Source organism: Merops nubicus, unplaced genomic scaffold (genome assembly GCF_000691845.1).
Source record: "Merops nubicus isolate BGI_N331 unplaced genomic scaffold, ASM69184v1 scaffold23397, whole genome shotgun sequence".
Taxonomy (NCBI): Eukaryota; Metazoa; Chordata; class Aves; order Coraciiformes; family Meropidae; genus Merops; species Merops nubicus.
This window is the reverse complement of record NW_008622723.1, coordinates 28401-55086: the sequence shown is the minus strand read 5'-3', so window position 1 is coordinate 55086 and position 26686 is coordinate 28401. Positions and strand designations below refer to the sequence as shown.

Below are 26686 nucleotides of genomic sequence, written 5' to 3'. Positions count from 1 at the left end.
AGGGATGTATTAATTTCCGCTGGGAAATTTCATTATTCTGTTTGTCCTTCTTCACTCAAGTCCACTGCTCTTGCAGACATATTTTTTCTATCTATTTTCTTGAAACTTCAAAGACAAGTTTATACAACCTCTTGCAATCTGCTTGCTCTCTGTGCCTTTTACTTTGCACACTGTCACTCAGCATGCACACCCCTAAAAGGCCAACACTTATTTGTTAAGGAAACAGTGTATTTTCCATAGCTCTGCATCTGGAGTACCTCCAAGGACAAATGAATTTTCAGAGGGATAACAAAGGTTTGCATTCTCAAACAATCAGGAGTGAGAATCTCACAAATGCCAGTGCACATTTCTTCTAGCTTTCACTGGGACACAGAACCCAGCTTGGCAGCTAACAATAAACCAAGTAACCTCGTGCTTGGAGATCATCAGGCTTCACAAACTAGGCAGGCGAAGGGCTGGGTGGCAATATTTGGCATAATATTTGTGCACTGCACCAAGTGATACTGGTGATTCTTCAGTCACCCCTCATCTCAGCACAATGACCAAAAGTGCTGACCTGCTATGGGGGCCCCTGGCAGGCTGAAAAACAGAGGATGTGAGGAACTGCAGTTTGTACTGAGCGCTCCACACGAGCAATCCAACCGTCAAGTTTGTGGTCAGGGCAAATTGTAACTTCATATTACATTCTCGTTAATCTTTTCTGCAGATTTTGAAGACATTTTCCTTCTCAAAACTGTGCATAGCCTTTACTAGATGGACACAATAGCTGCTGTATTTCACTACAGAGATAGTTGTATTAACACAATGGATTAAGTTGATGCAAGCTGTACACAAAGCAACGTGTGAAGCACTTGGGAAGCCACTGAGGTGAAATACACTATGTAAATCTAAAACATTATCATAGTATGACAAGGATTTGATGGTGTAAACTAGATGCAAAACACAAAGCTATGAGTCACCTAAACAGTCTTCAGTGATTGTCATTGTCTCACTGCCATGATGCTGGCTTGTAGGCACTACATCATTTCTTAACTTAGTGGTTCTTTTGGCTGACTGTATATTTATTTATAAGTTCATAATATTCTTCTGTCTCCTTAGTGAAATTATGGAAAGAATTCGACTTCAGCATAGCAAAAATCTTTCTGAATATATGGAATTGACTCTAATGATTTTGGATGCATCTTCACTTTTTACTTTTAAATGATTTTCACAGGCTATGTATTGTAAATGCCTTGTGATCTTTCAAGGCACACACCAGCTACTTTACAAAAGAAAAGTAATGAAAGAATGAATGAATATTTTTGTCCACTGTATGCTGCAACAGCAACAAATCCAAAAGATTAATTAGCTAAATGGAAGGCCAAAGATTAAATTCTGCTCTGTGACATGGCTACAATTTCTGCAGGCTCTATGAATTTCTGCCTTTTTACTGAAAACCTCGAAGATGCTTTATATTGCTGATATTAATCACAAATGCTCAGGAAAAGGCAAGTTGCAATAGGACTTTGTCCTGTTTTGCTGCTCATCAGTCTGCTTGGAAAAGTAGTGCAAAGGAGTATGAGAAATGCCAAACCCAAAAAAACCCACAAAAGCATTGAGCTGGCTGCTTCCCCATGCTCCAGGTACAAGGGCCTCTGCGAGGAGTTTTTCATTGTTATGAAGCCAAGCTTCTCTGGGGTTCAGTGGGACCACTTCAAGAACTCTTTAGGTATTAGCATTCATGATTCAGTAGGGCAGGAACAGAATGAAAAAATAGCAGGGTAAAATAAATGGTTGGTTGGTTGGTTGGATGGGTGGTTGGTTGGATGGATGGGTGACCTGTTGAGTGCCATAAGAGTTGCCAATAAAGTTGCCAGAGGGGTAATGCAAAGAGTCCTTCTATCTCCTTTGCAGATATCATAAATCTTAGAAAACTTTGGGAGATCTACAGAGTAAATTCCTCATAAGATTCACAGATGACTTTAAAGATTTTTCCTTTGTTTCTTTCCCACAGCAGTGCTGAAACCCCATTCGGAGCTGATGTTTTCCTGTCCTCCCATTTATGTGCTTCCAGAAGACTAAATAGCTGTTCAGGGACTGTAAATAAGGGATGTTGAAGGATACTCGAAAATTCCACTTCTTTGGAACAATTTTGAAGACTTTTGTTTACAGTAGACTCCAGCCCAGCCCATAGCCTTACTGAGTGAAGGCAAGAAGATAATTCTAACATATTAATCACATGTTGAGTGCCTGATTCAAAGCCTGTTACCTACAGGGTATACGTCAGATGTAGTACAGTTGTCTGAAGAGTCAGAAAAGAAAAATATATTCTCTTCTTTTTCCAGAATATATAAATAATTTCAAAGGAGTAATTTTTTTTTTTTTTTTCACTTTTCCACCTATAAATGCAAGGTGTATTAAATTATTTCTAGAACAAACCAAGTACCCACAAATACAATGGACACTTCTAGACTGATGGTTGTATCACAGAAAAAAAAACCCATACTCTTTCCTCTAGGTGGACAGCAGACAGCAAAACATCACTATAATATTTACTACACTTAAGATACTTCCGAGAAAAACCCAAAGAAATAACGATGTTATTTTCTTATCTATCAAAAATTCCATCCTCCCAGGTAGAGCAAACCTTATGTTTAAAACAACAGCATCATAGAAAATGATGATCTGACCAAGGCTGAAAGAGCAGACTACACGTATTCACCTGCTGCATCCTCCTGTTGCCTGGGGACCAGGGAGAGATCTGCTTTTCACATTCATGAGGCCGCTCGTGCTGTATTCAGCCAACCCAGCTACGTATCATTTTCTTCCTCAATGCACTTCCCATCAAAAGCAGTGCTAAGCCTATCTTCTTTCTAAGATACTGGATGTCCTCTTTAAATAGAATGAACTTTAAACAGGCTAGACTTCACCAGATTTGTCTTTCTTTTTTATCCACTCTATTTTAGGAGTAGAAAGGTTTTACAAGGTTTTTTCCCCCTCATCAATCCTCACAGTTCTTCCTTCATTTTTAGCAGAGATGTTTTCAATCCCAAATCAACTTTCTGATGCTGAAGATTAACATCTGAACATATATTGTTGAACTTACTAATACTGTCCTGTTAGTAGAAAAAGTGTGGAAAACACCTAGTTACTTTAAAAGGAATTTATGTAAACTCTCCTATGCCACCACGACTGCTTCACATGCCAACCCCAGTTACAGGTGGGATGCATTTGCTCCATGGGTCTGAACTGTAAGCAAGGAATTCCTCCTATTGGCTCCCAGACTAACAGGTTTTTGGGGTTGGGCTGTATGTGGAATGGGTTGATTGTTGAAGTTGTTCCTGTACTGTTTAGGCTCCTTAACAGCAAGACAGATGAATTCACTCCTCTCTGAACATCAAAGTGGGAGATAAAAGGGGAATTTATTACAACAGAAAGGCTGTTTTGATAGCACTATAATATTAATCGTAACATGCATATGCAGAGACCAGTTAATTAGGTAGAAAGTCTGGGACACTTAGAGGAATGAAGGAGAAACTGCTTTAGTGGCTTTAGTCTCTTCCCAGGTATAAACAAATGCAGCATGGCCTTGTTACTCATGGGGAGGGACCCAGGCAGTGACAAGAGCTTCAGTAAATTACTGTCATGTTTACACTTAGGGAGCAGAGAAGGGATTTTGCATCTTCTTTCTTTGGAAGGTAACTTCCAGGGTTTCTTTTCATACCTGCATGGAGATGGTATTTTGGTGCCATACAAAAGCAAACTAATGGAAGCAATTAAACAAAAAAGAATGTTTCATTTTAAATAGGTCAAAGCCCCAGAATTTCCTAGATAAAACTCTGGAAGGATCTTGTTCATCTATATAACTAGTGCTACAGTTATGAATGAATGTTCTGTGAAATCCTAATGTCATGAGTTAGTACATCTTTATTAATACAAATCTGCTCACTCCCCTATTCTATTATTTGAGGATTTAGCAATGAATAATCTTTTCCTGGATACTTTACCAAACATGCCCTTAAAACTGACATGAGCTATGACTGTGCACAGATCTGATAAAACAATAAAATGCCAGGAACTCCATTCTGAACAAGCAAAGGTCTGTACATGTCTTGATGGGGAAAAAGAAAGAGTCCTTAAAGATGTTGCTTTTATAACTCAGGAAATCATTACCTAAAAAGGTGTACCTGTTCTGGGAGTGATTTTTCTGTGTTTCTCCTGCCTTACATGAACATCAAATGGAAAACACATTTAGCTTCTTGAAGGCATATAGTCTAATTGAAGTGGATTCTGTGATACCGTTGGCTGGTTTAAATATTTGGTCACACACATTTTGAAGTCATCTCCAATGACTCAGCATCAATGTCAACAATTTGAAGTTGAGCACATTTTTTTTGAAAAAGCATCAATTCTAGACCTAAAGAACCTCGGTGTTAAGAATGTTATTACATTCTTTGGCAACCTGCTCCAATGGTTATTTGTTCTCTGTTTAAAATTACGATGATGATTATCACTCAACAGTGTACAAATAAAGACATTAAAAATTGGCCTCTGAAGCTCCTGTATATAGACACTAACTTCACAGTGATTGTCAGAATATTCGGAACCCAGTTATTTCAAGATCAGGTTTAAAGTACTGGTTCAATAAAATTTGATTATTAAATGATAGATGGAATCGAGTCACAATTTAACAGTATTTCCAAATAAGATTGTCTGAGGAAATCACAGATTAACATGGGGCTTTTCAAATCCTTTACACACTTTTCAGAACATTTTAAAAACCCCCTATTTTGGTTGCTTAATATTGCAAGACTGAACCATATTCTTACTAGGTTAAGAAGACAACATGTCTTTGCAGAAAGATGGAAATTACAATGTAAATGAGACCTTCCTCATGACAGAATGGCAAAATCTTTAGGCTCTTTGATAAAAAGAAATACACACATCCAGATGAGAAATCTTGCTTTTTCTGCCTTGAGAGGCTGTTGGCTCCAAAGAAGATAGTTATTTAGTGTGCCAGTTTACAGCTGATCATGACCCATGCTGCCAACAGCAGATGTTTTGTCAGTGGTTAAGCTTCTTCACATGGTCTTTGGTGAGCAGTGCCTAGAAGCACCATTTGAAGCATTCAAATCAACTTGTATCTCTAGAATATTTTAGCAATGAATTGTATCAATTCCCCAAACTTCTGGCATTTTGGGTTATGCCAGCTGATGGGGATGAGATGCCCCAGATTTACAAGCCCCTCCAGCTGAGAGCTGTCTGAAGTTAGCCCAGTTTGAAAACTCTTTTTTGGAAGCAGATAAGAACTCTGCAAGGTTTCACACTGTTCCAGTGGAGGCAGGAGGTACAGATGGAAGTTTACAGGCAGGATTATCTGCAGTGATACAGAATTTGTCTGAAATTTAAAAATGAAATCTCTAGCCAGTATTTTGTTTTCCATGGAACTCTGGGTGGGGAAAGTAGAATTTGGGCTGAACACTCCATATTTCAATCCATCTGAAGACAGCAAGTAGTCCAAGTTTGCCAACAAAGTGATGAATGAAGTCTATTGCTTGTAGTGTCTTTTACTGTATATACATGATTTTTTTTTCTCAGATTATCTAACCTAAATCATGTGTGCACAACATTCATTGAGCATAAATATTACTGCCATATCAAAAAGCTATAATACAAGAAGATTGATTTAGAAATCATACACATAGGTGAGCCTTCATGATTAATGATCTTTTTTTCTGTTTTCCTCCCATAGCAGAAAAAAAATTATCATATCTTGAACATCCAGGTAAACATTGAGCTCTCATTACCCTGACAGAGAGCTAAAAGGTCTTGGGGTCTCCAGTCCTATTAGCACAGAAAAATTAATTTCCCAATGTTAAGAAGAAAGAATAATAGAAATAAATGCAACGTATTTGACTAATGACTATGAAGTGATCTGAGCCTCCCCATGTAGCACTGTTGTGGGAGGTTTCAAAATGCAGTTTGAGAGGAGCTCACTTGCAGCTGGAGTGAAAACACGTGAGATTTAAGCAAATGTTGAGACAGTGCTGGGCAGTGATTGAAGCACAGAGATGTAGGGTTTGGCACTGCACAGGTGTGAAAAAGGTCAGCAAAAAAGCAAAGGTATGCTAAATGGATTTATTGCTTTCTGCTTTAATGATATCCATGGTCTCCACCTCCCACTGCCCAGCTCCTTTTGCCAATGCTCATTTCATCTTGAAAGAAAAAATTTGTAATAAAGGAGAAATGAAACATTCATTTTGTAAGTGCCCATTGTGTGCTTGTTTCCTGTCAGAACGCCTCAGAGGGAACATCCAGGGCCCTTTCATTTTCTCACCTGCAATTTATGTTTTCTTAACCATACATTCACTATGCCCACAACCTTCCTGAACACAAACATGCTGCAGCCTCAGCTGGACATGTTTTGTTGTAAATAGATAAGTGTCCATTTGGTCCTTTTTATTAGAAAGGAGGATAAAGGATGAATTAAGGATTTTTATATATCTTGATACTGAATTCTCTCTAAGCTACTTGGATAATGTGGGATGTGCAGAACTGAAACTGCTCCTTTGACCTGGGCACGGCCAATGCTGTGGTATGCTTGGAAATCCTGGAGCAAAATCTCAAGTCCTCCAATTCCAATCAGACCAAATTTCAAACAAAAATAAGGCAATTCCCAGGAAATACAGGTGACACCAATAAGATAAACAAGCATTTGATATTCTTCATAGTTTATATATATAAAAAAAGCTCTTCTACAGGGTTGAATGCTTTATTAAATCAGGACATGTATGAAGAAAATTAGTTTACTAAGCTATTAAACTATTCCTTCTCTCTTAAAACTGCTTCCTCTTCTTCAGTAGCAAATCTCTACATAATGTGCTAATACATCTGCATCAAAACTGCCACACTGAACTCTTCCCAAGGAGAACAAGCAAGTACACCAGCAATTAATTGGATCCTAACACACATTTCTAGATACCAATTTTTCAACTGGGCTTGCCAGTTCTAGGAGAAATCGTTTTAAGGGACAATAAATACCATTTTATTTCTATACACAGCAGTATGATATATTGAAAGCAACCACTCTTTCTTCCCTTGGAAGGCAGAAAAAATGCTGTGCTGGCAGGTAGCTTGAAGCATATACTATTTCTTGCTTCTGAGTAAGCTCGTAATTAGAGTAGAAACATGAGGAACCATTTCAATGGAGCTGTAAACTCTAACAGGAAGGAAAAAATAATCTATTAAGGTTAGAACAAAATCTTTTTTAATCTGGCTAATGTTACTTTTGTGCTGATGCTGGTCATTATATAACTGTGGGACATTCCAAAGCATTGACACCTGACTTCTCTCACTAGAAATGCAATCACTTTCAGATATTCAGCTTGGTGATTGTTACGTAGGTACCTAATTTTTAGTGAATTAAACCATGTTGTATTAATTTGGTGGTCTTTAGGATTTATAATCAAACCCTGATGACATCTGATTAATGCCAGCGTAGGCTCCCTGAACCTTACAATATTCTTATTGCTTTGGAGCTCGGATCACGGCAGGCTGATTACCCCCCTGATTACCCCGAGCAGCCGGGGTCAGAGGTTACCTAGCACCACAGAATACATTTAATTTAATCAATTCAGTTAGCGAAGCAGTTGGGGAAAAAAATCATTCCAACAGCTGTAATACTGCATTAGAAAATTTGCCCAGGATTTCTGTGCTCCAATTGATGAGCATTTTTGCTTAATTTCTAATTTAATATTCTGCTGGGGTTTGCAACTTCAATTATGTGTGATATTTTCACTCATAAAGTCAGGAGCATTGCACTTGGAGAGGGAAAGGAAAACCAGAGGATGAGGAGCTGCCTGTATTAACACATTTAATAACCTTTTCTCTCTCTCACACACACACTTTCATAGATCAGCTGTGGTTTTACTGCTTACACACTCTAGTGGTGGCTCAGAAAATTCCTCTTGGTTCTCTCTGTTTGTCCCTTTTGCCACTGCCAGATTTTAGCTCTTCTTTTGGTAGGTACTTAATATTGTTTAGCTGGGTACTGCTTCAACAGTCTTATAAGCAAAGATGCTTTGACGACTTGAGCTATGCCACAGTCCTTCATTCAGAAAGCCCAGCACCCCTGTGTGTGCTCAGATGGAGTTTGGGGGACCTCATTAAAGATGATGACACTACACTTCAGTCACCTGAAGCAGCAAGTCCTATGCCTGGGATGAAATATAACAAAGGACCTCTTACTACTCCCCAAAAGCTTCAAGGCACTTCTCACATGAATACAAATGCTCAGCAGCTCAGCTTGACTCCTGCTAGTTAGTTTTGCATCCTACATAACAATCCCAAGTCTGCTGACACACAGGTACTCTTTGCTGTGAGTCCTGAGGCTACTGCCACAGCTGCTGACTCCCTTTGGACCTGGAGCTGGGGTGGTTATCACAGTTTCAGTGGACTAATGATGGTGGAGAGCTTTCATTACACTTCAAAATGAGTTAGTGCACATCACTCACTTCCACACCAGTCAAGACATGGGGCCACAGTTGCACAAAGTTTGCACCAGTGACAGTACTTAAACCTCTTTTTGCTACCTATGGGACCCAAGGGCTGTCCCAGTCGTTCAGTTCTAACTGCAGCCTAGGAAACACAGACTGACACAGTAACTGTGCAGCTCTGTACTGTAGCATTGCCACCACTAGTGACAGCCATGGTTTGAGTTTGCTAGACCTCAAACCTCAGGATGGAGGTTTGTCAGGCTTGCTCTGTTTGAACTTTCCTTGACCTGCAGATCTGGAGCTGGAAAAAATTGATTTTAGAGGCAACGAAATAACTAACAAATGTAAAAGATATCATATATTTGGATGTGACATGGAGTCTCAGACCAATGGAGAAAGATCAACATGAAAAACCATGTCAGCAAATACATAAAAGTGACCATAAATGATCTTAAATGAGGAAGAAGAAATGATCAACAGGAGCTTTGTGTTTGTCCTTGTAAGGGACTCAAGGTGCTGAAAATTTGTCATAACTCACCTCCCACAAGTGCTGTAAAGAAGGCACCAACTTTACAGCCCATAGGAACCAGAAACAGAATAACAGCAGGAAAAGAGTAGAAGCTAAGGATGCATACAACAATTTTATAGCTGTCATATCATCATTATTGCAGACCTTTCTGAATGTAATAATCTTTTTGCGTGTGTGCAGTACTTCAATCTGGATTATTAATGACTCTTGGATTAGTTTTCAGTTTTACTAACAACAAATTCTTCACTTTATAGACAAGATTGGCTTCCCCTTTACTCATCAACAAGATTTTGAGTTTAACAATAAAACACCAGGGTTAGCTATTATTTGTGATGCTTCTTTAGAAATTAGAGCAACATTCCTGAGTAGGATTCTGTAATAAAGGAAACAAAGTCTTACACCTCCATTTTCTCTGCAAGCAGCAGAAAGCTGCAATTTAATCTTCTCCTTGCCCATGGAGAGGATCCATTTTCTGTATGTTCCTTTGGGGTTCTTTGGAATGAAAACTGCTATATGGTTATAAAACATTCCCTTAATGACACTCACTCTGAACTAACTCTGGAATTGATGAATCTCCTCCTAAGCCCCTGTGCACATTTGCCCACGGCACAAAGTCTGACACAGCTGTCAGACTCCTTTACCTTAAGAGAAACCCAAAATAGGAACTGCAGGATAATTTCAGGTCAGAAGTTAGGTGTTATAGCAGAGAGATGTGGAAAAGATCACAATGTGCCTACATCAGACATAAAGCTCCCTATCCAGTGCTTATAGACTCTGATTCATGTATGAAACATCCTCAGCCTGTTCCACAACAAAACTCAAAACAAATAAAAAGAAAATACGCAAATGATATAATCAAATTCTCCATATTAAACACAGAACCACATGCACAGAAGAAAACAAACAGCAGCAAAACCCCATCAGATCAAAACACTCAAAATATAAACATGCTCCTCCTCCTGCAGTGAGGGTGAAGGAAGAAGGAACCACACATAGCAGATCTTGGCTTCGTCACCTTGTTACTGGAGAAGAATCGTGGACAATAAAGGCAATTTAACGTCACAAAACCAGCAAAACTGTGGTGAGATGTGTAAGAAGTAGTAGTGTGTGCAGGATAGAAGCAGGAATTCTTCCACCTGCCCAGCACTGGGGAGCCCCAGCTGTATTGAGCACCCAACTCCTGGCCTCAGCACGGGAGACAAAGAGCGATTGGAGAGGCAGATGGCCAAAGCTCATGGTCTCAAAGGAATCTGCACGGCAAATGCACTCAGGGCTGTTAGAGAGAAAAGGATTGTCTATGCATCACCTTCATCATGGACAAGGCCAAGAAGCTATGGGCTTCAGAGGAGGAAAGGAAAATTCTCATCAGAGATGAGGCAAAACTTGGTACAAGCAGCGCAGCTGAAGTATTGTTGTAGATTGCTGGGAAATCACAGAGACTGTATCTTCAAAGCTTTTGGAGGAAAAATAAGCAAATACTGTGAATTATATAAACAGGAGGTAGGGACTGAGGATATCTTGAGAATCCTTTCCCTGCAGATTTCATGATAAGCCCAAATCCAAGAACCTATACAGAACAGAAAGGGCAACTAAACACTTTTGCATAGTTTTTTAAACACTTTTAAGGTCCGTGGAGCTCATTAACTACCATGAAGCTCACTGGATTGCAAAGGAATATTTTCCTGTGCCCGAAACCCAAATGATAGGAAGGAGTTCCCCAACTGAGATTCCAGTCTCAAACTCCCCACCATACGAGGCTCTTTGTTACTCTGGATCTGGTGTTGAGAGCTAGAGGTACAGGGTGTAACAGAAAAAACACACTTGCCTTCCCTACTGCAGATAAAAGATGAAAATTATGCCTCTGGCACTTGCTTTCCTATCTAGTCACGTCTTCTTTGGCAACAAAACGTAAGGAAAGGGGAGAAGAAAATAATTACAATCTCATCTTAGGGAAGGATTAAAAAGGAATAAGAATGGCAGAACTATATACCCAAATTTAATTGTTTTGAGACTACCTGTAATGTGGCCACCATAAAAACCTACCTCCAGTTACAACTCCTTCATTCTTACTAGTGAATTAGCAGCTCGTTCCCAGGAGTCCCACAGGGACCAACTGCTCCTAGCACTGCAGAGGTTTCTGAAGAAAATCATGCTTTTTTACAAATCTCTACCATTACTTCATCATTTTCCTAAATTGTCTGGCAAAAAGGTATTTAAAGGCCTGCATTTAAATTCCAGAGCAGCTATGAAATGAAGAAAGCAGATTGATTCACATTCTGTTCCACTACTCTCTTTGCCAAAGTGATTTTTATCAGAGGGGGAAAAAAACAACTAAAACTCCACAATCTGAGCCTGTAGAATTCTGTTGTCAACTTCAAACCGTTGAAAATGTTTACGGCTTGCTTACAATATAAACCCTTAAAAATAGGTTTTATAGAAAAAAATGCTGCCAGAAGCCCTCGGGCATATTATCCACTCGTTCCTCACACAGAATTAGTGCAAAATATCACCCTTACATTGCCCAAAAACCTTGCCAACAAATAAGAACGGCGATAGGCTGAGCGCACACTGTATGGGATTTTTATACTCATTTTTTTCCATGGCAACATGTCTGTTTCATGCACTTTTAGACCTCCATAATTTTATTCCGTCTCATCTCTGCATTGTCTTGTTTGTTTATCACTTCCAGGGAGCACCTGCCATGCTCCTAGGCTGCCACAAGACAAATAAAACACATCTTCATGAGTGGTTAGGGCCGGCTGACGTGTTCTTTAGCTGCAAATTTCACTACAATTACATCCAACCTTCTCACCTCTCCCACTTAGCAGTCATTATTTGTCCCTTCTTTGTTTTTCTTTCCCAACTTGTTGCTGAGAAATTGCATAGCCTCCGCTAGCGTCGTAAATGCCAGCCAAAAAGATGAAATGCAGCTATGTGCCACCTCATTCTGTCAGAGAGAACAGATAGTGACCTGAGTCCACCTGCCAATCTTCAGCCTAGATGGCAAGGGAGTTTTCCAGTCGGATCCTGGGTGTTCCAGTGTCTAGGTTTTGCTGAATAGCCTTGAAAAGATGGGATTTAAATTGTATTGAGGATATTACTCTAAATTGAATGAAGTGGAGAGTATACTCCTCGTTTATATCCCCAGAGTGATAAATGTGAGAGTGTAATTTATTTTTTTTTTTTAAGGGAAAGAAAATGGGAAACCAACATGGATTTCAGACACATGAGAAATAGCTTATGAATTTAGATGATAGTTCAGCAGAAATAAATTGTACATCTGTTCATTCATTTTAATAAAGCAGGGAAATGACACACTGCTGGAGTCCTTTGAGAACACTGGTATTTTTAAATTATGATCCTATAATCGTAGCATTAACATTTGTAATGCTGCCCATACTTTATGAATTTAAGAAAAATAAATTTATGGAATAAGTGAGCTTCAACCTATAGTCTAGAATCTGGGCATTTAAAAGGGAATAAGGTGCTTCCTGAACACTTACAAACAAATCCAGGAAAGACCTTATGACAGCTTTACTACGTGACACAGACAAACCTCTATGTAAGTGTTGACAAACCATGCCCATTACTTCTGAATAAATAATTCAGATGTGCAACATGTAGATGAATGCCTTTATTTTCTGCTGACTAGCACCTAGTGTTTGAATTTATAGGCAGCTACAGTCTAGTACTTCCCTTTGAAAGTAGTCTTTTAAAGAAACCATCTACAGGGTTTTCTTGGCAGTATGTATGCATGGAAACATATACATTCTGCTGAATTCAGGCAGGAATATTACTTTTCTTTTGCATCTCCCATAACACAAAAATGAGAAATGAAAAAAGTTACAAGAGGAATACAATTGCTTCATTGTTTCCGTTTTACCATTATTTACAAAGATGACATACAAGTTTGAGATGTAAACAAGTGAGTCTGCAGGGGATGCCACATTTTAAAAGCTTATGTTTTGATTTTCCAAGCTGAACACCATGGGAAATAATAAATTAAGAGCTCAGCAATAGCTGTCATGTTTCCTTTAAAAGCACAATTAGTAAGATCATTAAAATTCCCTTTTAATCGATTGCATTAAAGCAATCACTACTAAAGAGAATCTAAAACTGATTAGTTGCTCCTATATTGCCTCACTGATCAGCTGAGATAACCCTCATTCAAGGAAAAGGAATATAAGCAACCTTGACATCCTTGGAAAGGGGTGAAGTTCAGCTGAAATCAGATGTCAGAATCTGAGACCTCTTTTTGTAATCCTACATTTCTTCCCACTAACATGCCAAATAAGCCAAGAGTGTACGCTTAAATATTTAATCTTCCTAAAGTAAAGACTTCACAGAGGCTATGCTGGAACCCAATATTGCTAAAAGAGGTACCTTACTGCTAACATCTATATCTGTATCTACCAGCATGTGAGTGTGTTCTCGTGCTCTGTATTTCCCACTCCAGTTCCAGCAGGCAGTCCAAAAACAATCTCAGCAGGCAGCCTAGGTAAACAAGACTTATTGTAATTTGGTTCTCTTGTGAATACAGAAGAACTGAAGAAAAGAAATACCTCTGGGACACAGAAGACCCCTAGGCAAACACTTACCATTGACAGGAACCGTACAGATTTATTGATTGGAACTGCATTTTAATCATAAGGCTGGAGGAAAGAAAGCAGTTCCTAGAGACTGCCAGTCAGCTCCAGCATGGGGCATGATAAAACTGTTTCTGCTACTACTATCAGGCAGTGGCTATGTAAGAGTAAAAGGACGTTAAAGAGTTCAACATCTGCAGGCAAAGTGGAATTTATTTACTCACGGCTTCAATTATTATTTAAGATGGAAAACTTGAAAAGGTCAGAGCTGCTAACTTTGAAAGCATGCCCTTCATTTGCCTTCAAACGCACACTCTCCTCTTCGCTTAGTTCAACACTGAATCAATTAATCAAGTACAGTCTTCTTTGTTTTCAAATGCTAGTTGTGTTATTTTTCGAGTAGACAAGTAAACCCAAATTTAATTTTTGTTTTTACCCATGTTAAAGAATGCAATTTTAGGATAATAAAACATCTGGTCCTCAGCTGAGGTAGGCAAACATCTGCGGGCCTGTGCTTCTATGTCTATAGATATGCAGATGTATAAAACCCAGATTTACATTATAGTCTAATCCTGCGTTGCTATCTCAATGGAGCACTCCCTTTGGATGGGAGCCACAGCTTGGAGACAGGCAGCTAAGAATATCAATACTCTTTCTTGATATTATTTCAGAAAAAGACAACTGTTGGTTTAGGTTTAAGCTTATTTAGCAGGACGATTTTTCTTATGCAGCTTTCGAAAGTTTCTCACATAACTCATATTTTTCAAACTTTTTTGAACTAAAAGCTTCTTTTCAACCCTTTAAACTTGTTGAGGACAGCAGCACTCTCCTTACCATTAGTCTTCTAAACGAAGAAGAATTGTTGATCTAAGAACATCTGACAGTACTATATCATGTATGGGCACTGCTGGCTTCAGTGACTGAAAGCAGTCAAAACAAACGAGCTGAGGAGGAGGAAATAAAGCATAAAAGAAAAAAAATGAGATGATGTGTGAAAGCAGACAGTGAGGGTATAGAAGGCAGGCAACAAGTGTACATGGCCCCTTCAAGCCATAAGCAAGCAGTCAGTTTAAGTCATGAAAACAGAAAGGTGGTTCCCAAGGGAAGCAGGCAATGAGGGGACGAGAAGTTCACTGGGCGACTACATCAAGGCATGGAAAAAGGAAGATCACCCAGAAATAACACTTAAGGAAAAAAATCATGGGGACAGAAATAAGATCATGAGATAAAAGGGGTCATAAACATAGGTTTTTTATGAAATACTGGAAGAAGAGTTTTCTGTATAAAAGGACAGTGATGGAAGTGTAGAAGAATAATAGAAAGTGATGTCACACTCAGCAAAAATGGGTATGTCACACTCAGCAAAAATGGATATGTCACTGAAATTAGTTTTGGTAGATCTGAAGCAGGAACTGGAAACAGGAGCAGAGAAACATTTAAGGGATGCTAGATGTTCAGGCTCTGAGAGTCAAATGACAGACTCAAGGAGTTTGGAAAGGAAGGAAAAATGAGAGTTATTTATTAAAATTCAGAGAAATCTCCTTACAGACTGCTGACTAAATAGTAGGCTTGAATGGGAGAAAATCCAAAAGATAAGAGTTTTCTGGTTGGTTGGTTGGTTGGAGAGGTTTATTCTGTTTTTAAAAAGAGAATGATGAAGCAGGCAGAAGGGATTTTGAAGGATGATGCAAAAAGACAACAATAAATTTCAGCACTGGGTAAATTAAGTATCAAGGCTAGACAAGTAAGTAGCTGGAGGAAATCTTGCACAATATGCAGCAAAGTGAACAAAACCGCCTCTGTACAAGTTATATCAAGTTAAGTGGAAGAGGAGACCAGGAGTTCCCAAACAAACTCAAAAGGACTGGTCATAGAGCAATAGTGCTGGAGGGAAACATAGAGTCAGGTAACCAAATGGGATTCAGGGATTTTTCATAATGGAGGCAAAGTCTAGAGTGGGAAAGTGAGGATAACATCAGTACTCCACGTACTATTGGGCTTGTACTTTTTCTTGTGACATATGGACTGGGAACACAGGGGAAAACATTTGTAAAAACAAATAAATATTAAGTGACTGTTAGACAGCCGGCTAGAGCAAGGGCTACCCTTCAAGCAAATAAGCATCTGGGACTCTAAGGCAAACAAGTCCTGGAAATAAGCCAAAGTAGAAAGTAGGAGGATATGAATAAATTACACTCCTGAGCCATTTTCCTCAACAGCAGCTATAACTGCAAAGAGTTGTGTATGAATCCTCTAATCTGTATTTTCTTAAACGTATCAGCACTGTTTTCATTCCAGTGAGTTCAAGAGATGATCAGCCCTATAGAATTTCATTGCTTTCCAAATGAGTCTTTTTCATAGGCACTTACTAACAATTTTACTTGAATAAATGTACAGCTCCTTTTAGCATGTTGATTTTTATCGGCTCACTATTTTTATGTTTCTAGCAGAAGGAAAAAAAAATATTTTGTCTAAATAATCCTGACGTTTTGATTCGTATGCACAGATGGTTAGCAAATTTTGTAGTAGCCAAATCAGTTTTAGTGTTGCTGACAAAAACCTTAAAATCTCATTTGTCAGTGAAGAAATTGATAAACTGATCACAAAACTCATTCCACTCTAGTGGAATGACCTAGGCAGTCATATAACTATTATTTTCCTACGAATATACCTCAGCTTTATAAATCCCTCCTGCTCGTATAAACTGCAACTATGATACCAGCTCACACATATTGTGTAATTGCTATTAAATAGGGTTTTGTCTGGTGTAAATTGAATGTGTTAAGATCTATACTGTTTTATCTTGTTTAATCCTACTTTTAGAATAGAACTCCTACAGATGCTAGAGGCATATTAACAGCATGGGTTTCTTAACTCGTGGGATTAGAATGATATTTTGCTACACATCTAACAGCTCCTCTATTTATTACTCCTCAAATCAGTTGTGCTGTGTCAGAAAAGGAGATTTAGAGTTCTTGGCATTTCTGTTAAGATTCCACATTCCACATGTGAGGAAACGTTAGCCTTTTATAGACATAAAATAAAAGCCCTTTCAAGGCACAGAAAATTTTTGCTGGCTGCACTACAAAAGTAATACCTGGCCATTTATTCCTTGCTACCTGCCCACCAGTTTACATACTGTCTAGGCTGAATGAGATAATGACTTAGGAGCCACTCTGCAGTGAATACCATGTATGGAAGCCACAATATTTCCACCCAGAGCTCAGGATTTCTGTCAACTGGATGTTACATAGTCAAATGAGACCTCCCAAATATAGAACCTGAAAAACTTAACTTGAAAAATCAAAGAGATTGATGCATTCGTTCATACCCTGATCTGAAAAGAATTGTGTGACTGTCCTTTGAAGTCTGAGTGTCACCTGCCTGCACTCAGTATTGAAAGTGGAATGGCTTGGATAGTAAATGAGGTACAGCGTGCTGTAAACCACTCTTGGAGAAGGGTGAAATGAAAGGAAATTTCCATGGACTGCTCCAGCAGCACATTCAGAGGGGGAAAAAAAAAGTAAATTACTTTCTCAGGCAAAAGACTCCAATTTTAAGATTTACATTAAAATTGAAATCTCTAGAAAGCAGTCCTAATTTGATTTGAAGACAACTGCAAAATTCCAGCTGGAGAGAAAAAGTTTAATTGGAAAATCACACAGCCATTCCTAGCACTGCCTGCTGATAATTGTGTTTATACAGCTTCCCCGAGTAAGTGGTCCAAGACTAGGTCTGGAGACATTACATTAACTTTGTTTAGCTTGTGTTTCTCTCAAGAGCCATTGTCTGAGACTTCCTTCCTCTTTAATTTCTACTATTTGGCTACTTACCCAAATGTATTTGTGCTACATGTAGTCAAAACTCTTACTGCTACTGTTTGCTTTGTAATTCAGAACTTAATATCTATGGTAAAGTTCACACTTCATAGACCACATTGAGGAAGCACATTAACCTTCACTCCTTGTAGAAGAGAGCAATAAATTGTGGGTTTATGGCTTTTCTGTTGCTCGCAGTGTTTGGATATTTTCTCTTAGCAGAAACAGATGGAAGAGGTCTTCAGAGGATAGTCAGGATTGGAATGGTTTTGTGGTGAGAATTTACCAGCTGTAGTGAGAATTGCTGTTATTACCACTGAGTTGCTGCTGACCTTCCAAGCATAACCACAGGGTTGCAAAAGGCAAGGACTCACACAGAAGTTTGCATCAGGACTGCTCAGATCAGCTGATCATAACAAATCAAGGCAACTAAACAAATGGCAGGAAATGGACACCAAAAATGAGGAAAAAAAAAAAAAAAAAAGGACTGGCAAAAGTACAACGTGAGCTGACTTGGAGAGCAAGAATGCTGGGGAAAAAAAAAATCAGATCTGGAGAAGCAATGAAGGGCCTTTGTGTTCCTCCCCAGTTTCACACTGTTTGAATGATCATTTCTATTCATAGAACTTTTCCTGTTCTTATACAAGTGCTTCTCAGCTGCTTTCAGATTATAAAGCAGGCACTCAGTTGTTTTATGTACCACTGAAATGTGTTTATCTGAAGATTAAATAGACAACTTCATGTATTTCATGACATTGGTGGAGAGAAACAAAGCAATGAACTCACCCCTCACGAGCAAAGATAAATGTAGAAGTCTGCTGCCTACTGCTATGCAGTGCATCCAGCCCTAATTATGTGATAAGTGGATGGACTCGGTGTTAAACATATTTTGCAAAAGTTCTTGAACAAAGTGCTTACACTGGTAATGCAGATAGCTTGCTGAAAGCCACAGGAATACAAATTATTATGCACACAGTATGAATCTGTATGAGCACAGGAAACACTGGTCTTTTGCTGAACAGTCCTGTGTCAGTCAATGCACAGAATAAGCAGATTTGGTTTTCTTTCTCTCTCTAAAATGATTCTATTCTTATTCGTAATGCTACAGCACAGTATTTTAAGGCCATTGGTAATTCAATCCTGAGTGGTGCTGAGTGTTTCTCATCACATGAGAAACCTCAAACCAGCTAATTCTGATAAGAACTGACACACAATATTGAAGAAGAAGAAAAAAATAACAAAAAGGTGTTTTCATTATCCAGATAGATGAATTAAGTTTTCCAAATGTCCTCAGTTTGGTACCACCACAACACAACTCAGAAATATTAACAAACATTCTACTTGATCATGGGCATTTTTCCAAATTATTTGAGATGTTTAGATTTAGAGAACAGACACACATTTGGGAGTCCAGTTGCACTGAGAGTCAAAGCAACCCATGCTCTTAAACCAGCTTTTTAAACCCCACTGGGAATTAGATGTCTTTACACCTACTTTTAAAAGTCCAGGAAAAGTTTCTGATTTCAAACCTGTTATTTTTGCAGTAAGAACAAAATGTTCACAGTCTTCATTTGAAAAATAAAATATTTATGGACATTTAGATGCTTATTTCAGATTCATTTAATAAACAGCTTCTCATTTGACTAAATTAGTACTCTCCAGACTAAATTAATAGATACTTTTCAAATGGACTCTAGTACAAACACACATACATCTACATCTTTGCCTCAGCTTAAACATGAAAGAACAGGAGTCAGTTATGGTACAACTGGATTTCCTGTTTTCACCAAAACTGCTAGGTTACTATCTGTGGGGAAAAACCATGAGCATCAGAGGTTTAACACAAGAGTTAGTTATTTATTTTAAGAAATAGATGATATATCCTGAGTTGCAAAGTTGTCATTTTTATTCACGGTCCTGATTATACAAGAATAAAAAGGATGTTAAGGACAATCTGTCCTCCGTATCTATGAGAATAACAGAAGATATAACAATTTGAAGTTCTAGCAAAGGAGATTTGGATCAGGCTGTGCAGAGATTTTCAGTGTCAAGATTTGTGAAGGAACAGACTGAGGATTCTTTTGGTTTTCAGACTCTGGATGCGTTAAGAAAAGTTGAGACAAGATGTCTCACAAGGCTGACACAGGAATAGCAATCCTGCCGTGATCCCATTTCCTTTGTTTCCCATGCCCAGGGAAATTACCTTTGAATTCTGCCTTTCAAATGTGAAAAATACACCAGGTAATGTCTTCCATTTATTTTCAAGGAGCCTTTTGGGCAACTGGAGCTTCAGATATGTCAAGTGTGTTAGTGAACTGCTACAAGAGTATGAAATGGAAGTAAAGCTGAGTGAAAAGGTCAGTGCAAGCATTTATCTAGTGTAGGGAGTTTCTGAAGGGTAAGATATGCTTCATGAGCCTTGCTAGCTGTATTTACAGCTCTAGGAAAAAAAACAACAAAACAAAACAAGGATGGCCAAAGAGCTCCTCTCTGATGATCCCTAGCCATCATGAAGCTGTACTTTATGCCAAAGTTTACTAACAGCTGTAGAGGTTTTGTCCTGCTCTGTTGAGTTTCTGCTTTCTCTGCATGTAAATTGTCTCACAGTCCAAAAATGTCAGCCAAATGGAAACTCCAATAGGCATTTTGCTCATGTGATTTTGCTGAAATGGTTCTATCCATTCCACAGAACTATTCCTCATGAGAAAGCAGTACTGGAGATAGTTTGCTCCGATGTGAACGGGCTGCTAGAATTTAAGACTGGTTCCCATAACATTTAGGCCACAGTACAGCTCTATTTCTTAACTATTAGCCTGGCAATGGCTTCTTCTCATCTGTTCAGACCTGCTTATTGCTGGTCTAGTACCTCAGCTCAAGTCAGCTGGCCTTCCAACATCCAGCATGGTATGTGACACGGGGAAAGGCCAGCTCAGCTTGTTCTCACCACCTTGCTGTCAGTCAAAAGACAGCACTCTTTAGCTCAGTTTTGCACACAACGATGGTCCCCTCTAGTGATTTCTCCAAATCAGATGTAAGGGTCTACAGGAGGGAGCAGCAGGGGAATCATCTACCATTGACAGAACTGTTAGTGCCCACCAGCTAAGGCCCTGCTCAGCCAGACCCACAGGGAAAGGGATAAGATTAACTCACAGTCCCAAAGGGCAACATTTTCCCTGAAAAACATGATAAGAAAGGCCAGGGTTGACTTTCAGATCACGGAAGGGGAAGTAGTATTTGTTCTTCATTTGAAATGTGTAAATTGAATGGACAGATCCAGTCTATGTTGGTAAGGCCTGTATAGCATGGAAAATAACAGTACCATGTCTAAGAGAAATTTTGGTAGAAGAAGTATGGAAAAGAGAGCCAGGAGGAACCTTAAAGTGCTTTTAGCTCAGTATTTGGTCCTCAAGAATCAAGGCAGAGGCTCTTAAAGCTGCAAGCACGTTTCTCAACAGCCTGAGCTGCAAAATAAATCTCTCCAGATGGTGCTCTGAAAGTCTCCTATCCTTTCTGAACCACGAGCAGACGGAGATACATATTGTACTCCAGGGGCTATTTTACCCCAGTGGGTAGCACAACTGAACCAGAAGACAGCACAGGAAGTCATCATAAATCAGGGTGACAAGCAACCTATCCACTTAGAGGCCTCTGTAGGAATTGATGAATCATTTATTAAAGCACGCATTAGTCATTTATTACTCTTTAATAAACCATTTATCAGTAGGTATTCAAAATGTGAGCAAATCCTGTTTTTCAGTTAAGATTCACAGCATAGTCTATCTCAGATTTCACTGTGATGATGTTTGGTCAGTTACACAAATTTTACTCTGTTCACAGGAGGCAAGCTTCTTTATACAGCTGGAAAGTTCATTTCTAAGAACATAGATTCAAAATTCTATCTAGGAAAAAATATTTTCTGAGATCTTATTCTTCCTGCTGTGACAGAACTCTTTCTATTTTACATTGCTTTGTCCCAGAAATAGATGAAACTGAAGGTGAGGATGGAAGTGGCAGAAAGAGGAATTGTCTCAAGAGTGAGACTGTTCCCTGGCCAGTAGCATTTGCTGGACTACTTTTTTTTGGATGGGGGAAAACAGACAGGAAGGGGTCAAATCTGTATTGTCACATTGACACATGGTTTTCCTCACTGAGTCTCAGGGAAGATCTAGGCAGAACTGTGCCTATAGGAATAGACACAAGAGAATTATTTGCCAGTTTGTGGCTCCCAGTGGAAGCCATATTGCTAAGTTTCTATCACACTCCAAACACAGTGACATTAATTATAGACTAAAGTCACTGTTTTGCAGGCATTTAACACTGCAGTGGTCTGTCATCAATTGTTACAATGAAACAAGAAAAAAATCTCATTTTTCTGAATGTACTAGGTATAAAACCAATACTCAGCACCATTAGTGTTCCCTCAGTCTAACTCATTCCCACATAGTTTGAATATCCTGCAGTACACAAACCAGGTAGGAGATTTTCTGATCAATTCCTTGCTTTGCTTCATTTCTTACTTTCACATAAATAACCCCTTGCTGCTGAACAAAAGTTGAGCCTAAGGCTTTAACTTGCTGAAAAGGAAATGCCAAATTGCTCTTTGTGATACAAAATACATCCTGCATTCAGTAATAACTCACAAGACTAATTTAAAAACGCTTTTGTATTATAGAAATAGGGTTGTAAATTTTAAAAACTTCCTGAAAAAACGGGCCACTAACTTTACAAATATCTCTGGTTTCACTCTCCACAATTTAAATTTGGCACAATATCCCAACCATTGTGACCTTTTAAAAGGTAGAGCTCGTTACCTCACCTGGAATTTTTGGAGGAGCTGTTAAAGCATTTCTCTTTTAGGCATTAAAGATGAAATTATTTAAAAACTTGGAAGGAATAGTTTTTTTATGCAGATTTGTTTGCAAAGCTGAATGGATTTTTGTACTGCTTAGGGCCTATTATGAACAGTAAGGGTAAGTATACATATGAAATAGAACAAGGCAGATATTTTGGGGGTGTGTGGAGTGATGGGGCAGGAACAGAATAATTAATTGGACTGGATCCCACAAAGCAGTGTCTCACACATTAACCTATCAAAGCACCCGACACGTACTTATAACCACAAGGGCTTAAGCTATTCCTCTGAAGTTGATGGAAGTGCTGTGTTGGATTACAGCCAGGCTGCTCAGCTTCTTCTGTGACTATGCCCTGACACACCATCAATGAATTTTCCCCTAAGCATGAAGGTCACAACTACATCAGAGTGGCATGAGTGTGGTATGCAGGGCAAAAAAATAGCAGATGGAAGAACAGATTCACTAGGCAAGCACCTCCCTTTCCCAGCGAGATCTACCTGGCTGCTACAAAACTACACACAGCAGCAAAGAAGCATTTAGGTCTTTCTGAAAACATCAAGTAAAGCTCATTAATGAGTATTTTTAATAGATGTGTAAGGACCTGACCTCCAAGGAATAAATATAGTAAGTAGGAGTACACAGAAGTGTCTAATTGCTTAGGGGTAGATCCATAAACTTGTTTCTGGAGAAAACAGGAAGAGATTGGTCAAGTGTCAAAAGATAAAACTCATCTTCAGTGTTCAGAGAGATGCTCACGCATGGCTGAGATTGCCTTGCACTGAGGAATCAAAGAAATGTCTGTTAACACATATAAGACTTCTTGGAAATAGAACTATGTAGAAATATAAAAATCTTCAACTTTGGAGAATGCTATGAAAAACTCACTAAACTTCTGTCTCAGCACTAACGTTGTTGAACTCATATATACCTTTGTTAATATATATACATAACAATGCTACAAAACATTCTACATTCTACAAAACAACTTTGTTAATATATATACATAACAATGCATTCTACATTCTACAAAACACCATTTAGCTCACAGTCTGGGGTATCCAGTGTTGTACTTATCCCGTGTCCAGATTTTGGAACAAATCCAGCTCTCATAAACTCCTTGGCTTTCACTGTGTCAGATCAGAAATTAATTTGGTCCCTGTGCTTACAGATGAAGAGACACACTGAAAACTTGGCTTAATTGAGCTACATCAACAGCATATGACAAATAAAGGCAGAGAAACTTTGGGTAGAAATTATACTGTCAGAAGAAAATAGGTCAGTAAATAAACATTTGTTTTATAAAAGAGAAAAATGCATCAAGAAAAAGTGTCTTTAAAGAGAAGGAAGATAACTGGTAACATGGTAATACCATAAGAACCCAATTCTAAAGCAAAATAAATAAGTAAATAAATTAGAAAAAATGCATTCTGAAATGAAACTTTTGGATTTACTGAATTTGAGCTTTCTACTTCAAAAGTTATCATGTAGAATATGTCTTTTCCTTTCAAGTCTTCTTCAAATCAATAGTTCTGCAGCATGTGGTGTGTGAGTGGTATTTAAATACAATAATGAAGTACTTTAAGCAGTAAGCCAAACAAAGTGGCATCAGCTCTATTAATAGACACTCTCCCTCCTCTTACACTACTTACTTTAAATAGAACATATGTTTCTAAAGGGCCTGGCTCCATATGTGTTAGGGGCCTGACTGATTTTTTTCTGCCTTATTCAAGGAATAAGAAAATCATTTAGTAAGGCAAAGGGAAGATTTCTGAGGTCATTAACATCTCTAAATAGTGAAAGGTTCAAAACCATGTCACAAGGTATTAAAAAAAAAAAAGTCTCTGTGCGAAAATTTGTGTGGCATATGAAGCACAAGAAGAATGTCTAAGACCAGACTTTTCAAAGAGAGCTCCATAAAGCTGCATCTTCACAGCTGCTCTTTTATTTCTGTATTGAAACCAGCAGGCTTTCAAGGGTACAGAGCACCTTTTACTATCACTGACTGAACTGAATTTCTAACCACTTCTGAATCCCCACAGAAATAGATGTTGTCTAACACATTTAGGGCTAAGCAGGCACCCAAGTTTTTTAACATCCTTGCCCAAACTACCAAACCATTAAGTCAAACAAGATATATGATGATAGTAAGATTTTGTCAAAACAAATCTGTTGAAAGACATATAGAAAGATTTATTCAAAGGAAGAAATCCTAAAGTTTGGAAGTTTCAGTAGGCAGGACTCTGAGTGACCAATATTGATGCATACAATTACCTCCTATTTCTAAATACACCAACTTCTCATTTTACATTGTTATGTTCAAGAGGACTAAAAAAATACGTCTGAAGTATATTTTAACTATTGGTTACCAGGAAACAGCTTTCAGAGCATTAAAAGCCTGATCTAAAGGATAATTATAAAGGAATTAATACTTTGGTGAAAGCCACTTAGTTATCACCTATGTACCTGGAAGGTTTGGATCAGGCTCTCCATGGTACAAAAATGCTTTTGCCAAAGGATTTTACTTAAGTAATTATAGCTATGACCATTGATTTAAAAAGAAAAGAAAAAAAAATCCTGTTGGCAAAATTGTCAGTCATTCTTATTTCTTCTTCTCATTTTTTTTTTTTTTTTTTTTTAAAACACTTCTCCATCCTTTTGTAATCTGGTTATTCAGTTTACATTTATAAAAGAAATAATTACTCAAGTAAAACTGCAGTAATTTGTTTCAGAATAATCTGTTGTCAGATCACTAAAATTAGGTCAGGAAAAAAAAAAAAAAGAAGAAAAAAGGTGAAAATATACCTTAAGGAGAAAACCAAGGCTTCTATAGAAACAGGCTTGCCTTTTCTTCGAAAATCACCTTAAAATCAGCATCCCTCATGATTACTTCTTATCTTTTGGGAATATTCCTTAAAATCTGCAGAGCCTCAGGAAACTTTTACAGCGAAATCCAAACCAGTTATGATTAGGTAAAACTTCTGACACACTCTGATTCTCTCCAGATACCAGAGGGGGGAAAAAAAATAGTATCAGACTTCAGAACAAATGTAAGGAAGGGAAGGAAGCAGTGTGAAAAGGGCAGGAAATTTGGTAGAAGCTTTGCTTGAAGCCAGAATTTTGCTGAAGCACTACTATACTCTCTTGAAGGGAGTGAATGTCTTTTGGTTTGGTTTGGGGATTTTTTCAGACTTTTCAGCATTCTTCAGTAGAATGCTTTTGGGACTAGAGTTTTCAAGGCAGAACTCTCAACACTGGCTGGCTCACGGGTGAAGTGCTGGAGCCAGGACAACACGTGCTGACTTCACCCATGATCCTGACTGTCAAAAGCCCTGAGCTACAACGTGGGCAAGAGGGAATTCTCTCGTTTTCCCCATAGAAGCAAACTTATTTAGAGGTTTTCATGCTCTTAGCCAACCTCTGAATGGTGTCTCTTGACTTAATTACGTTGCTTGCATTTTGTTTTGGAGATGACACACACAAATTTACTAATAAAAAAGAAGAAAAAAGCAGTTTCAGGAAGGTCTGTCACGTTGAGCTAAAAAGATGTCTAATGATTTTCTTCCATTAAGGAACATTTTTAGATTTAGAAACAAGCTAAACAGAATTACATGTACCATTTTGTAGAAAACAGATGAGAAACTCTTACCTCCTTCTTGGTGAATTCTGGTGGATGGTCATTTTTGTCATCAATAAGAATAGTGGCAGTTGCTGTGCCAGTTAGTCCCACATCAAGACCACCCATATCCTTAGCTTGTATAACTAGCTCATATTTGGGGGTTTCCATAGTCTGAAAAAATAACAGAAAAGAAAAGGTTAAAAAAAATCTACGAAGGATTACATGCTGCTTCTAATTCATATTAAAATAATACACAGAAAAAAAATAAACCACTATTTGACCTGATAAAACATACCATAGATACAGATTTGTTATCACATGGTTTTATCAAAAGAGAAACAACTTTCCATGAGCTTCAGCTGCTACAATGGAAACCTTACTTGGAATACAGCACAAAGGAATAGAGATGAGTATTGGTAAACAGTACATAATCTATCCTGTTATTTAAGAAGATTAAGGGAGAGGAAAGAAATTAAAATATACCTGCTCTTTAAGAGCAAGCTCTCACTTCAGTGCACCAATATTTATCAGTTTGCTTCATCAGTGTTATGATGGGTATGTAATTAAATACTAATGTCACAATCTACATATAAATTTCTTTTATTAAATCACATTCACTCTGTGTATTAGCATTTAAAATGGCAATCTAAGTTTGCTTCACTGTAAGAAACAAGAAAAGAGTTTCTAAAATGGGCAACAACTGCCAGTTATTGCACAAAGAAAATTTTTATAGTAACATTAACAATTTACATTTATAATATTTGATTCCTATGTCATGGTTACTAATCTGTCTATTGTAGAACCAGACAG

General features: G+C 38.2%; 1 protein-coding gene across 1 annotated transcript in view; it reads right to left on the bottom strand.

Moving 5' to 3' along the window:
• Positions 1-26084, bottom strand: part of CDH13 (cadherin 13) — a gene marked incomplete at its 5' end in the record, with an annotated part of 88167 nt that extends 62083 nt beyond the window's left edge. Inside the window, one exon of the mRNA XM_008944895.1 lies at positions 25907-26084. Within this exon, the coding sequence (XP_008943143.1) occupies positions 25907-26084 (178 nt within the window). The remainder of the gene's footprint in view (positions 1-25906) is intronic.
• Positions 26085-26686: the final 602 nt, after the last annotated feature.